At 44.2% G+C, this 13,951-nt stretch overlaps 1 protein-coding gene across 5 annotated transcripts in view; it reads right to left on the minus strand.

Moving 5' to 3' along the window:
- Window positions 1-13,951, minus strand: part of ARMC2 (armadillo repeat containing 2) — a 303,914-nt gene that overhangs the window by 223,643 nt on the left and 66,320 nt on the right. For 4 of the 5 annotated variants that reach the window (XM_069726243.1, XM_069726244.1, XM_069726245.1 and 1 more), the window contains exon 2: window positions 6,714-6,984. The exons of the other annotated variant lie outside the window; for it this stretch is intronic. In XM_069726243.1, coding sequence (XP_069582344.1) covers window positions 6,714-6,922 — 209 coding nt within the window. In that variant the 5' untranslated portion in view covers window positions 6,923-6,984. The remainder of the gene's footprint in view (window positions 1-6,713; window positions 6,985-13,951) is intronic. 5 annotated transcript variants of the gene reach the window in all.

A 13,951-nucleotide genomic window follows, 5' to 3' on the forward strand; every position in this document is an offset into this window, starting at 1 on the left:
TATGGGAGCTCCTGCTCCACCTGCTGACTCGTCAGTCCACTCCTCCGGGAAAGCTGCCTCACAGGGATCACCAACTTGCCTGGCGGCATATCTTAGTCAGTCCAGACCCACTGAAGGACGGTAGCTTCCCCCAACATAGACCATTCAGAACCACAGTCACTGTGTGCTATTCAAGGATCCGGTCCTACTCCCAGAACCTCCCAACACTCCAGCATGTGCTCTTCAGGAAGCCTCCTCCCCACATGAACCGCACATGTGACCTGTACAGGTGCTATTCAGGACCACTGTCCAACACCCCAGGCCACCAGGTCCAAAGCCCCACCATGTGCTATTCAGGACTCCTACTCCCAGGAGATCCAACACAGATGGTTCAGTGTGCTATTCAGGGATCCGGTCCTACTCCCAGGACCTCCCAACACACAGGCTCTCCAAGACCTTCCACTGGAACCATACAGGAACCATGTGACCCACACCCTGGTCACATTATATACCCTTAACCACTCCCCTGGATGGGAGTGTGGATGTGTGGCTAGTTTGTCCCACCCATCTCACACAACTAGCCTAGTAAGTCTCCCTTACAGCTACACCATACATATACACACTTGAGGGACTACAGGTCCCAGAACAACAACACTGCATCAGACTTACTACGCAGACTCCCTCTGCAACACATATCGGCCATTCACAACACAGCCAGTCACTGTTTCACCACGATTATCACAATAGATATGCCTCCATGCACATCCCAAAGAGCACTCACAGCGCCCCCTAGCTATCACAGATATATCTACTATATAAAGCTGAATGTGTGTGTGTGTGTGTGTGTGTATGTGTGTATGTCCGGGATTGGCATCTGCACCGTCGCAGCTACAGCCACAAAATTTTGCACAGTCACACGTCTGGACCCCGAGAGCGTCATAGGCTATATTGTGAGGCGAAATTTTAACCCCGCGCGTTCCAATTCACCAAACAATTTTGCCCCTATCTACATAATGGGGAAAAAAGTGAAAGGAAAAGTGTTGGAAGCGTCGCAGCTACAGCAACAAAATTTTGCACAGTCACACGTCTGGACCCCGAGAGCGTCATAGGCTATGTTGTGAGGTGAAATATTAACCCCGCGCTTAACAATTCACCAAACTATTTTGCCCCTATCTACATAATGGGGAAAAAAGTGAAAGGAAAAGTGTTGGAGGCGTCGCAGCTACAGAAACAAAATTTTGCACAGTCACACGTCGGGACCCTGAGAGCGTCATAGGCTTCGTTGTGAGGTGAAATTTTAACCCCGCGCGTTCCAATTCACCAAACAATTTTGCCCCTATCTACATAATGGGGAAAAAGTGAAAGGAAAAGTGTCGGAAGCGTCGCAGCTACAGCAACAAAATTTTGCACAGTCACACGTCTGGACCCCGAGAGCGTCATAGGCTATGTTGTGAGGTGAAATTTTAACCCCGCGCTTTCCAATTCACCAAACAATTTTGCCCCTATCTACATAATGGGAAAAAATGAAAGGAAAAGTGTAGGAGGCAAATTGACAGCTGCCAGATGTGAACAAGGGGGACTTAAAGAATGAGAGCGATGGCGCCAAAGAGTATATACCGTACAGTTGCTAAGGTGGGGCCTCGACATGGGATACTCACCACACACGGGGATATGAACACACACAAAATGCGCCACACACTACCACGTGTGTTGTGAATTCTGTGGCAGAGTTCACTCCTGTGGTCACAAGTGGTACTTCGGCTGATTCTCTTTGGGATCTTCCGTTTGTGGAGGAAAGTGGTACTGCAGCTTCTGAGTTTCCTCCCTCAGGTGATCTGGTGAGCTCGTTAGCTTCTTCTCTACTTAACTCCACCTGATGCTTTGATCTATGCTTCCTGTCAATGTTTCAGTGTGGGACTTGCTTTTTCCCTGGATCATTCCTGTGGCCTGCTGCTCTGCAAAGCTAAGTTTTGCTTATGTTATTTTGTTGCTATTTTTCTGTCCAGCTTGCTTTATTGGTTTTTCTCGCCTGCTGGAAGCTCTGAGACGCAGAGGGACCACCTCCGTACCGTTAGTCGGTGCGGAGGGTCTTTTTGTCCCCTCTGCGTGGTTTTTTATAGGTTTTTGTGCTGACCGCAAAGTTATCTTCCCTATCCTCGTTCTGTTCAGCTAGTCGGGCCTCACTTTGCTAAATCTGTTTCATCTCTATGTTTGTGTTTTCATCTTACTCACAGTCATTATATGTGGGGGGCTGCCTTTTCCTTTGGGGAATTTCTCTGAGGCAAGGTAGGCTTATTTTTCTATCTTCAGGATTAGCTAGTTTCTCAGGCTGTGACGAGGCGCCTAGGTTCTGGTCAGGAGCGCTCCACGGCTACCTTTAGTGTGGTTTGATAGGCTTAGGGATTGCGGTCTGCAGAGTTCCCACGTCTCAGACCTCGTTCTATTATTTTGGGTTATTGTCAGTTCACTGTATGTGCTCTGACCTCCATGTCCATTGTGATTCTGAATTGCCTTTCATAACACACGTGCTTGAACACATATTACCCTCAGCACACATTTCACCACAAATACACCAACCTCGCCACATAAAAGTCAAAACACAAAAGTCGCCACTCAAAACTCGCCACGCGCAGAACTCACCACATGCAAAAACTAGGCTCTTGCAAAACTCACCACAAGTGCAAAATTCTCCTCATGAAAAACTCGCCACACGCAAAACTTGCACACGCGGAAAAATTGCCACATGCACAAAAGTTGCAACACATGCAAAAGTTGCCTCACACAAAACTTGCACATACTCAAAAGGCACCACACATAATACTCGCAACGCGCAAAACTCGCCATGCGCAAAACTTGCTGCACACAACTTGCTACACTAACCTGTCACATGTAACTCGACACACAAAAAGTTGCTACACGCATGTTGCTACACAAAACTCATCACACAAAAGTCGCTACATGTATGTCGCCACACGCAACTCAACACACACAACTTGACAAACGAAACTCGCCCTAAAACACACACAAGTCTGGTATTATCCTTCAAAAATAAAAATCTGATTAATAAGCAGACAGACTACAACAATTGCACCATATAGGAAATACGGCAGCTGTCAGTCACATGACCTGTCTATTATGTGTATGTGTGAGCTAATATATACTGCCAGGGGGAGGGCTTCCTGTTGGCTGGGGATTTATCAGGCTGCCAATTTAGCTTACAAATACTGAGGTAAAAATACTGAGCAAATAACGTGTGAACGAGGTCTAATACAGGAGGAGATGACACACAGGTATATACTATATACAGGGGAGATGACACACAGATATATACTATATACAGGAGAGATGACACACAGGTATATACTATATAGAGGAGGAGATGACATATAGGTACATATATATACACAGGAGGAGATGACATACAGGTATATGCTATATATAGAAGATGACATGCAGGTATATACTATATGCAGGAGATGACACTCAGATATATACTGTATACAGGGGAGATGACACAGGTATATACTATATACAGGAGGAGATGACATACAGGTATATGCTATATATAGAAGATGACATGCAGGTATATACTATATGCAGGAGGAGATGACACAGGTATATACTATATACAGGAGGAGATGACATACAGGTATATACTATATATAGAAGGAGATGACATTCAGGTATATACTATATATAGGGGAGATGACACACAGCAGGTATATACTATATACAGGGGAGATGACATACAGGTATATACTATATACAGGAGATGACATACAGATGTATACTATATATAAGGGAGATGACAAACATGTATATACTGAGGTGATGAGGTGAAAATGAGAGGTGTGAGGTGAAAATGAAAAGGTGTGAGTGCAAAATGAGAGAAGTGAGGAAAAATAGTGGAGTGATCAGAAAATGACAGATGTGAGGTTGAAATGACAAGTGTTAGGGGGGAATGAGAGGAGTGAGGGAGAAAATGAGAGGTGTGAGGGAGAAAAATGAGAGATGTGAGGTGCTATAACTAACCACAGATATTTACTATGCCCAGGCAACGCCGGGCTCTTCAGCTAGTATAGATATATATATATATATATATATATATATATATATATATATATATATACAGTTAGGGCCAGAAATATTTGGACAGTGACACAATTTTCGCGAGTTGGGCTCTGCATGCAACCACATTGGATTTGAAATGAAACCTCTACAACAGAATTCAAGTGCAGATTGTAACGTTTAATTTGAAGGGTTGAACAAAAATATCTGATAGAAAATGTAGGAATTGTACACATTTCTTTACAAACACTCCACATTTTAGGAGGTCAAAAGTAATTGGACAAATAAACATAACCCAAACAAAATATTTTTATTTTCAATATTTTGTTGCAAATCCTTTGGAGGCAATCACTGCCTTAAGTCTGGAACCCATGGACATCACCAAACGCTGGGTTTCCTCCTTCTTAATGCTTTGCCAGGCCTTTACAGCCGCAGCCTTCAGGTCTTGCTTGTTTGTGGGTCTTTCCGTCTTAAGTCTGGATTTGAGCAAGTGAAATGCATGCTCAATTGGGTTTAGATCTGGAGATTGACTTGGCCATTGCAGAATGTTCCACTTTTTGGCACTCATGAACTCCTGGGTAGCTTTGGCTGTATGCTTGGGGTCATTGTCCATCTGTACTATGAAGCGCCGTCCAATCAACTTTGCAGCATTTGGCTGAATCTGGGCTGAAAGTATATCCCGGTACACTTCAGAATTCATCCGGCTACTCTTGTCTGCTCTTATGTCATCAATAAACACAAGTGACCCAGTGCCATTGAAAGCCATGCATGCCCATGCCATCACGTTGCCTCCACCATGTTTTACAGAGGATGTGGTGTGCCTTGGATCATGTGCCGTTCCCTTTCTTCTCCAAACTTTTTTCTTCCCATCATTCTGGTACAGGTTGATCTTTGTCTCATCTGTCCATAGAATACTTTTCCAGAACTGAGCTGGCTTCTTGAGGTGTTTTTCTGCAAATTTAACTCTGGCCTGTCTATTTTTGGTATTGATGAATGGTTTGCATCTAGATGTGAACCCTTTGTATTTACTGTCACGGAGTCTTCTCTTTACTGTTGACTTAGAGACAGATACACCTACTTCACTGAGAGTGTTCTGGACTTCAGTTGATGTTGTGAACGGGTTCTTCTACAACAAATTAAGTATGCGGCGATCATCCACCACTGTTGTCATCCGTGGACGCCCAGGCCTTTTTGAGTTCCCAAGCTCACCAGTCAATTCCTTTTTTCTCAGAATGTACCCAACTATTGATTTTGCTACTCCAAGCATGTCTGCTATCTCTCTGATGGATTTTTTCTTTTTTTTCAGCCTCAGGATGTTCTGCTTCACCTCAATTGAGAGTTCCTTTGACCGCATGTTGTCTGCTCACAGCAACAGCTTCCAAATGCAAAACCACACACCTGGAATCCACCCCTGACCTTTTAACTACTTCATTGATTACAGGTTAACGAGGGAGACGCCTTCAGAGTTAATTGCAGCCCTTAGAGTCCATTGTCCAATTACTTTTGGTCCCTTGAAAAAGAGGACGCTATGCATTACAGAGCTATGATTCCTAAACCCTTTCTCCGATTTGGATGTGGAAACTATCATATTGCAGCTGGGAGTGTGCACTTTCAGCCCATATTATATATATAATTGTATTTCTGAACATGTTTTTGTAAACAGCTAAAATAACAAAACTTGTGTCACTGTCCAAATATTTCTGGCCCTAACTGTATATATACACATACACACATACGTACATGCATACATACATACATGCACAGAGTAAAGGAGCATCTGGACAGGTCCTGGATGGAGTGTATGTGTCACCAAGGTGCCTAGCCTCAGTGACGTGAAACCCAAATAGAAGGCTACAGCAGAGATTGTGCTGAGTTTTTTTTAAATGGGTCCTCATTTTGGGTTTGGGTTTTGGGAATGACTGAAAGAGCTGGGTAGGACTGCTCCATCACACCCCAGCTGGCATAAAAGGGCAGCCGAGATGGTCCATATTAGTTTGTGTTTGAAGGTGAAAAGACCCGTTTGTGGACTAGCCAGCCTCTGCCAAAGGTCTAACTATTAATTTTTGCCATGTACTAAGCAGTTATATGAACTTGTGTCTAAATGGGTATTACTATATGAACTGTTTATATTCTGTTGCTCGTTTGTGCCAAGTCAAGGCTGTATTATGTTTGTAGTCCTGTGGAGTTTTATGAAAAAAATCAACTTCACCTGGTTGGACCTGACCTAATTACTGCTGTATCTCCTATGGATACCAAAGAGACCGATTCCCAACAGTACACAAATATAGAAATCAATAGTTGTTGAGTTCCTAAAAATGTTTAGAAACTGCACAGAGGGGTAACAGAGTTGTAGTTCTGAAATATCTAATTTTTATCAAATATTTCACATTTATCTACTAAGGTCATAACGTGTTTGACAAAGACTACTATTACCTCAGTTCTTCAAATCTAGAACAAGAACAAACATCTCAGAGCATGTGTTCTCAATGACAGCAAACGAAAACGTAAAAGAAATTCAAATTATTAATACTTAATAAAACAATGACAAATTTACTTATCTGCTAGAAGAGAATATAATGCAGAAGACATGGGAAATTTCATAAAGTGATGTTTGTATGTGTTTATTCTGCATTAATTGTAATTATACAGAAAACCTGGTCACCTACCTAAAAGAGGACGGTGGTCTGCTGTCCAGTGTCCTAGATGATAAAGCTCCAAACAGTTTTCTTTGATCTTCTCTTGGAGTGAATGGTCTTTTGGTTTTAAGGGTTCGAAGAGAATTTCTGGCTTCATTTATGATTTCAGCACTTGTCTTTTGGGCCAAATTGGGCGGTTTATAAAAAGGATCTGATCTACTATCACGTGACGAGTGCATCTTCTGTGATCACTTTGATTCTGGTACCAAGTCACAATAATACCAATAGATAAAACCGCTACCTAAAAGGCAATAAATAGGAACTGTCAAAAAGTCCACATGATCCAAACAGAGAAACATACCATACTCAGTTCCTTCCTTGGACCTTTACAGGAGTAGGCAGCAATCAAAGCAAAAGATGTTTAGGCAATATTGAGGTATTGTTGTGTTTTAATCTCTTAATACTGCATTTATTTTGTGAATGAAGGTGTTTCATCCACCACCCTTCACTTCTGCATTGGGACGTCAGACGTGCTGCTGATGTTGTGTCGTCAGTCACTTACAAGGACTCATGTATGGCCATCAGGTAGGACAAGTGTATATTTGCTGGTTATATGCAAGACTTGCCAATCAGGGCTGTGGAGTCAGAGTCGTTGAGTCGGAGCCCATTTTGGTGGAGTCGGTGTCATGGAAATTGAGGAGCCGGAGGTTTGGCTTACTGACTCCACAGCCCTGTTGGCAGCCCCACATCAGCAGAAGTGAGAGGCGCTGGAAAACCACTGGAATTAACTAATAAATCTCAGTGACAGCTGTCCCAGTTATCCCGTGTTTGCTGGGACCAGTAGAAGCATTACCAATATCTCTATTGTACACATTAATTCAGAGCTGTATAAGAAACATCCTGGATCTGAAATAAATATGGTGTTTAATTGTGGATATTCACCTTTAGGGCTCATTCACACAAGCGCAAGGGGAGGGGGGGGGGGGGGGGAATCGGACAGCGGACTAATACCAATGCAATTTAATGCGACAGTGCAAGCAAGGGTTTTTCTTTTCACTGACCGAATATACATATGAAAATAAAAGTCACATGCTGCATTAGTTTCTTCCATATAATAATCTTTATTTATATAGTGCCAACATATTCCGCAGCGCTTTACAGTTTAACCCCTTAGTGACAGAGCCAATTTGGTACTTAATGACCTGGCCAATTTTTGCAATTCTGACCACTGTCACTTTATGAGGTTATAACTCTGGAACGCTTCAACGGATCCCGCTGATTCTGAGATTGTTTTTTCGTGACATATTGTACTTCATGATAGTGGTAACATTTCTTCAATATTACTTGCGATTATTTATGAAAAAAACGGAAATATGGCGAAAATTTTTAAAATTTTGCAGTTTTCAAACTTTGTATTTTTATGCCCTTAAATCAGAGAGATATGTCATAAAAAATAGTTAATAAATAACATTTCCCACATGTCTACTTTACATCAGCACAATTTTGGAAACAAAATTTTTTTTTGTTAGGGAGTTATAAGGGTTAAAAGTTGACCAGCAATTTCTCATTTTTACAACACCATTTTTTTTTAGGGACCACATCACATTTGAAGTCATTTTGAGGGGTCTATATGATAGAAAATAATGAAGTGTGACACCATTCTAAAAACTACACCCCTCAAGGTTCTCAAAACCACATTCAAGAAGTTTATTAACCCTTTACGTGCTTCACAGGAACTGAAACAATGTGGAAGGAAAAAATGAACATTTAACTTTTTTTTGCAAACATCTTAATTCAGAACCATTTTTTTTATTTTCACAAGTGTAAAAACAGAAATGTAACCATAAATTTTGTTATGCAATTTCTCCTGAATACGCCAATACCCCATATGTGGGGGTAAACCACTGTTAGGGCGCACCGCAGAACTTAGAAGTGAAGGAGCGCCGTTTGACTTTTTCAATGCAGAATTGGCTGGAATTGAGATCGGACACCATGTCACATTTAGAGAGCCCCTGATGTACCTAAACAGTGGAAACTCCCCACAAGTGACACCATTTTGGAAACTAGACCCCTTAAGGAACTTATCTAGATGTGTGGTGAGCACTTTGAACCCCCAAGTGCTTCACAGAAGTTTATAACGTAGAGCCGTGAAAATAAAAAATTGCATTTTTTCTACAAAAATGATCTTTTTGCCCACAAATTTTTATTTTCACAAGGGTAACAGGAGAAATTAGACCACAAAAGTTGTTGTGCAATTTCTCCTGAGTACGCTGATACCCAATATGTGGGGGTAAACCACTGTTAGGGCGCACCGCAGAGCTTGAAGAGAAGGAAAGCCGTTTTACTTTTTCAATGTAGAATTGGCTGGAATTGAGATCGGACGCCATGTCGCGTTTGGAGAGCCCCTGATGTGCCTAAACAGTAGAAATCCCCCACAAGTGACCCCATTTTGGAAACTAGACCCCCCAAGGAACTTATCTAGATGTGTGGTGAGAACTTTGAATGCCCAAGTGCTTCACACAAGTTTAGAATGCAGAGTCGTGAAAATAAAAAATATTTTTTTTTCCACAAAAAAGATATTGTAGCCCCCAAGTTTTTATTTTCACAAGGGTAACAGGAGAAATTGGACTGCAATAGTTGTTGTCCAATTTATCCCGAGTACGCTGATGCGCCATATGTGGCGGTAAACCACTGTTTGGGCGCACGGCAGAGCTCGGAAGGGAAGGAGCGCCTTTTTGGAATGCAGACTTTGATAGAATGGTCTGTGGGCATTATGTTGCGATTGCAGAGCCCCTGATGTACCTAAACTGTAGTAACCCCCCACAAGTGACCCCATTTTGGAAACTAGACCCCCCAAGAAACTTATCTAGATGTGTAGTGAGAACTTTTAATGCCCAAGTGCTTCACAGAAGTTTAGAATGCAGAGTCGTGAAAATAAAAAATATTTTTTTTTTCGCAAAAAAAGATATTGTAGCACTCAAGTTTTTATTTTCACAAGGGTAACAAGAGAAATTGGACCCCAGAAGTTGTTGTCCAATTTATCCCGAGTACGCTGATGCCCCATATGTGGGGGTAACCCACTGTTTGGGCGCACGGCAGAGCTCAGAAGGGAGGGAGCACCATTTGACTTTTTGAGCGCAAAATTGGCTGTCGTGTTTGGAGACCCCCTGATGTACCTAAACAGTGGAAACCCCCCAATTCTAGCTCCAACCCTAACCCCAACACACCCCTATCCCAACCTCATCCATAATCCTAATCACTAACCCTAACCATAATCACAACCCCAACCCCAAAACAACCCTAATGTCAACCCTAACCATAACCCTAATCAAAACCCTAAATCCAACACACCCCTAATCCTAATCTCAACCCTAACCTCAAACCTAACCCTAATCCCAATACACCCCTAATCACAACCCTAACCTTAACCCTAATCCCAAACCTAACCCTAATCCCAAGCGTAACCCTAATGCCAACCCTAACCCTAATACGAACCCTAATCCAAACCCTAACCCTAATCCCAGCTCTAACCCTAACTTTAGCCCCAACCCTAGCCCTAACTTTAGCCCCAACCCTAACCCTAGCCCTAGGGCTACTTTCACACTTGCGTCGTTTGGCATTCCGTCGCAATCCGTCGTTTTGGACAAGAAACGGATCCTGCAAATGTGCCCGCAGGATGCGTTTTTTGCCCATAGACTTGTATTGCCGACGGATCGTGACGGATGGCCACACGTCGCGTCCGTCGTGCACTGGATCAGTTGTGTTTTGGCGGAGCGTCGGCACAAAAAAACGTTCAATGAAACGTTTTTTTGTACGTCGCATCCGCCATTTCTGACCGCGCATGCGTGGCCGTAACTCCGCCCCCTCCTCCCCAGGACATAGATTGGGCAGCGGATGTGTTGAAAAACTACAGCTGCTGCCCACGTTGTGCACAATTTTCACAACGTGCGTCGGTATGTCGGGCCGACGCATTGCGACGGCCCCGTACCGACGTAAGTGTGAAAGAAGCCTAACCCTAAGTTTAGCCCCAACCTTAACCCTAAATTTAGCCCCAACTCTAACCCTAAATTTAGCCCCAACCCTAGCCCTAACCTAACCCTACCCCTAACCTAACCCCTAACCCTACCCCTAACCTAACCCTAACCAAACCCTAACCCTACCCCTAACCCTACCCCTAACCTAACCCTACCCCTACCCCTAACCCTAACCTAACCCTACCCCTAACCTAACCCTACCCTAACCCTACCCCTAACCTAACCCTACCCTAACCCTACCCCTAACCTAACCCTACCCTAACCCTACCCCTAACCCTACCCCTAACCTAACCCTAACCCTACCCCTAACCCTAACCTAACCCTACCCCTAACCTAACCCTACCCCTAACCCTACCCCTAACCCTACCCCTAATTTTAGCCCCAACTGCTGTTCTCCTGCCGGCCGGCAGATGGAGACAGATGGCGGGCGCACTGGGCATGCGTCCGCTATGTTCTGCTGCCGGCGGCCAGGAGGAGCAGCAAGAGGATCCAGGGACCTAGGTGAGTATGCTAGGGTCCCCGAATCCCCCTATTTCTCTGTCCTCTGATGTGCGATCACATCAGAGGACAGAGAATTACACTTTACTTTTTTTTTTTTTTGCGGTCGCCGGTAAACAGTTAATTACCGGCGATCGCAAAACAGGGGTCGGTAACACCGACCCCGATCGTGCTCTTTGGGGTCTCGGCTACCCCCGGCAGCCGAGACCCCAAAGATTCTCCCGGTGCCGGCCGGCGGGCGCACTGCGCATGCGCCCGCCATTTTGAAGATGGCGGCGCCCACCGGGAGACACGAGGAGCATCGGGGGAGCTAGGTGAGTATTGGGGGGCCTCCTGGGACCCCTTTTCTCTGTCCTCCGATGTGCGATCACATCGGAGGACAGAGAAATTAAAAAAAGATCGCTTTTTTTTTTTTTTTTTGCGATCGCCGGTAAACGGTTAATTACCGGCGATCGCAAATGCGGGGTGGGTTAAAAACCCCCCGAATCATGTTCTCTGGGGTCTCGGCTACCCTCGGCAGCCGAGACCCCGGAGAAAATCGGCCTCTGGGGGGCGCTATGGACTTTTTCCACAGCGCCGTTAATTAACGGCGCTGTGGTTTAAGTACCCTTAGCGGCCGCCGTTAAAAGGCGTATCGGCGGTCGCTAAGGGGTTAACAGTTTCAAACACAACAGTCATAAGTAACAACATTAACAATACAATAATTAAAGCGAAATAAGATGACCCTGCTCATGAGAGCTTACAATCTACAATGAGGAGGGGGAGATACAAAGTACAGGTGTGTATTTACAATGATGGTCCAGCCATCTTCAGGGGTGGGGGATGGAAGTAGTGAATGGACTACACACACACACAAACATAACATGAGTTTGATTAGGGAACGTGATAGGCCGCTCTGAACAAATGTGTTTTGAGGGAGCGCCTAAAACTATGCAAATTGTGGATGGTCCTAATATCTTGGGGTAGAGCATTCCAGAGGATTGGCGCAGCACGGGAGAAGTCTTGGAGTCAGGAGTGGGAGGTACGGATTAGCGCAGAGGTTAGTCGAAAGTCATTTGCAGAGCGCAGAGGTCGGTTAGGCCGATAGACAGAAATGAGGGAGGAGATGTATGGGGGTGCTGCATTGTGAAGAGCATTGTGAGTGAAAACAAGTACTTTGAATTGTATCCTGTAATGCAGGGGTGGGCAATTAATTTTCGAGAGGGGCCACATCAGAAACTGGCACTGCTGTGGAGGGCCGAACCAATCGGCTGAACTTAAAGGGGCGGTCCAAATCCAAAGGTGAATTTCATATTAAATGCATATCTATTCAGTGTAATAATCTAATCTTGTTTTCTAATATACTTCAATGAAAAATTCCCTGTCTTTTTTCTTTTTTTTAATGTCCCATGACATTTTGTTTGAGATTCACCAGTGCATTCTGGGATACTCAAATTAGCCGTCATCAGGGGGCAGAAGCTGCCCTCACTGCCGCAAGCTCTGCACCCTCTCTGAATTTAGACGCCATCAGTGATGTCTGTTTTGGAGGCTCAGTTAGTCCTCACCTGATAATGCTTCAGTTGTAAATTCTGATGCATACTCGGTATGAGTTTTCTGTGCTATATTCCTTTGAATGCACAGTGTCTGTGCGCTCCCTTGCTGATCTCTAAGGAGAAGAGATAACCCGGCAGGGGCCAGTCCAGTCCCTGAAACAGATGACGCTATTTTCATGGTAGGGAAAGCAGCTGTGGCAGTGACCGCAGCCTCTGCCCCCTAATGATGTCCCATGTGAGTATCCCAAAGTGCACTGGGATTCTAAAAAAAAAAAGTCATTGGAAGTAAAAAAAACACAAAAAAAAAAAACACAAGCAGACAGGAAGTTACATTAGAGAGGGAAAGGTAGAAATTTGTTAACTGAAATATATTAGAAAAGTGATTAGATTATTTAATTAAGTTTAGTATGAAAGGCACCTTTGGTTTCGGATCACCCTTTAATTCTGCTTATTAATTTTATGACTTTTTAACCCCTTAATCCCATATGATGTACTATCCCGTCGAGGTGGGGTGGGCCTTAATTCCCACCAACGGGATAGTACGTCATAGCGATCGGCCGCACTCACGGGGGGAGCACGGCCGAGTGTCAGCTGACTATCGCAGCTGACATCCGGCACTATGTGCCAGGAGCGGTCACGGACCGCTCCCGGCACATTAACCCCCGGCACACCGCGATCAAACATGATCGCGGTGTGCCGGCAGTACAGGGAAGCATCGCGCAGGGAGGGGGCTCCCTGCGGGCTTCCCTGAGACGATCGGTAGAAGGTGATGTGCTCACCTTGTACCGAGCGTCTTCTCCCTGCAGGCCCCGGATCCAAAATGGCCGTGGGGCTGCATCCGGGTCCTGCAGGGAGTACTTCCGGGTCGACTGCAGGTGCTGGTAAGCCTGCAGCGATGTGAGTGAGATCGCCGATCTTACAGAGTGCTGTGCAAACTGTAAGATCGGCGATCTGTGATGTCCCCCCCGGGACAAAGTAAAAAAAACAATTTCCACATGTGTAAAAAAAAAAAAAAAAATTACTAAATGAATAAAAAAAAATATTATTCCCATAAATACATTTCTTTATCTTAAAAAAAAAAAAAAACAATAAAAGTACACATATTTAGTATCGCCGCGTCCGTAACGACCCAACCTATAAAACTGTCCCACTAGTTAACCCCTTCAGTGAACACCGTAAGAAAGAAAAAAAACGAGCCAAAAAC

Source organism: Ranitomeya imitator, chromosome 5, assembly GCF_032444005.1.
Source record: "Ranitomeya imitator isolate aRanImi1 chromosome 5, aRanImi1.pri, whole genome shotgun sequence".
In the NCBI taxonomy this organism is placed as follows: domain Eukaryota; kingdom Metazoa; phylum Chordata; class Amphibia; order Anura; family Dendrobatidae; genus Ranitomeya; species Ranitomeya imitator.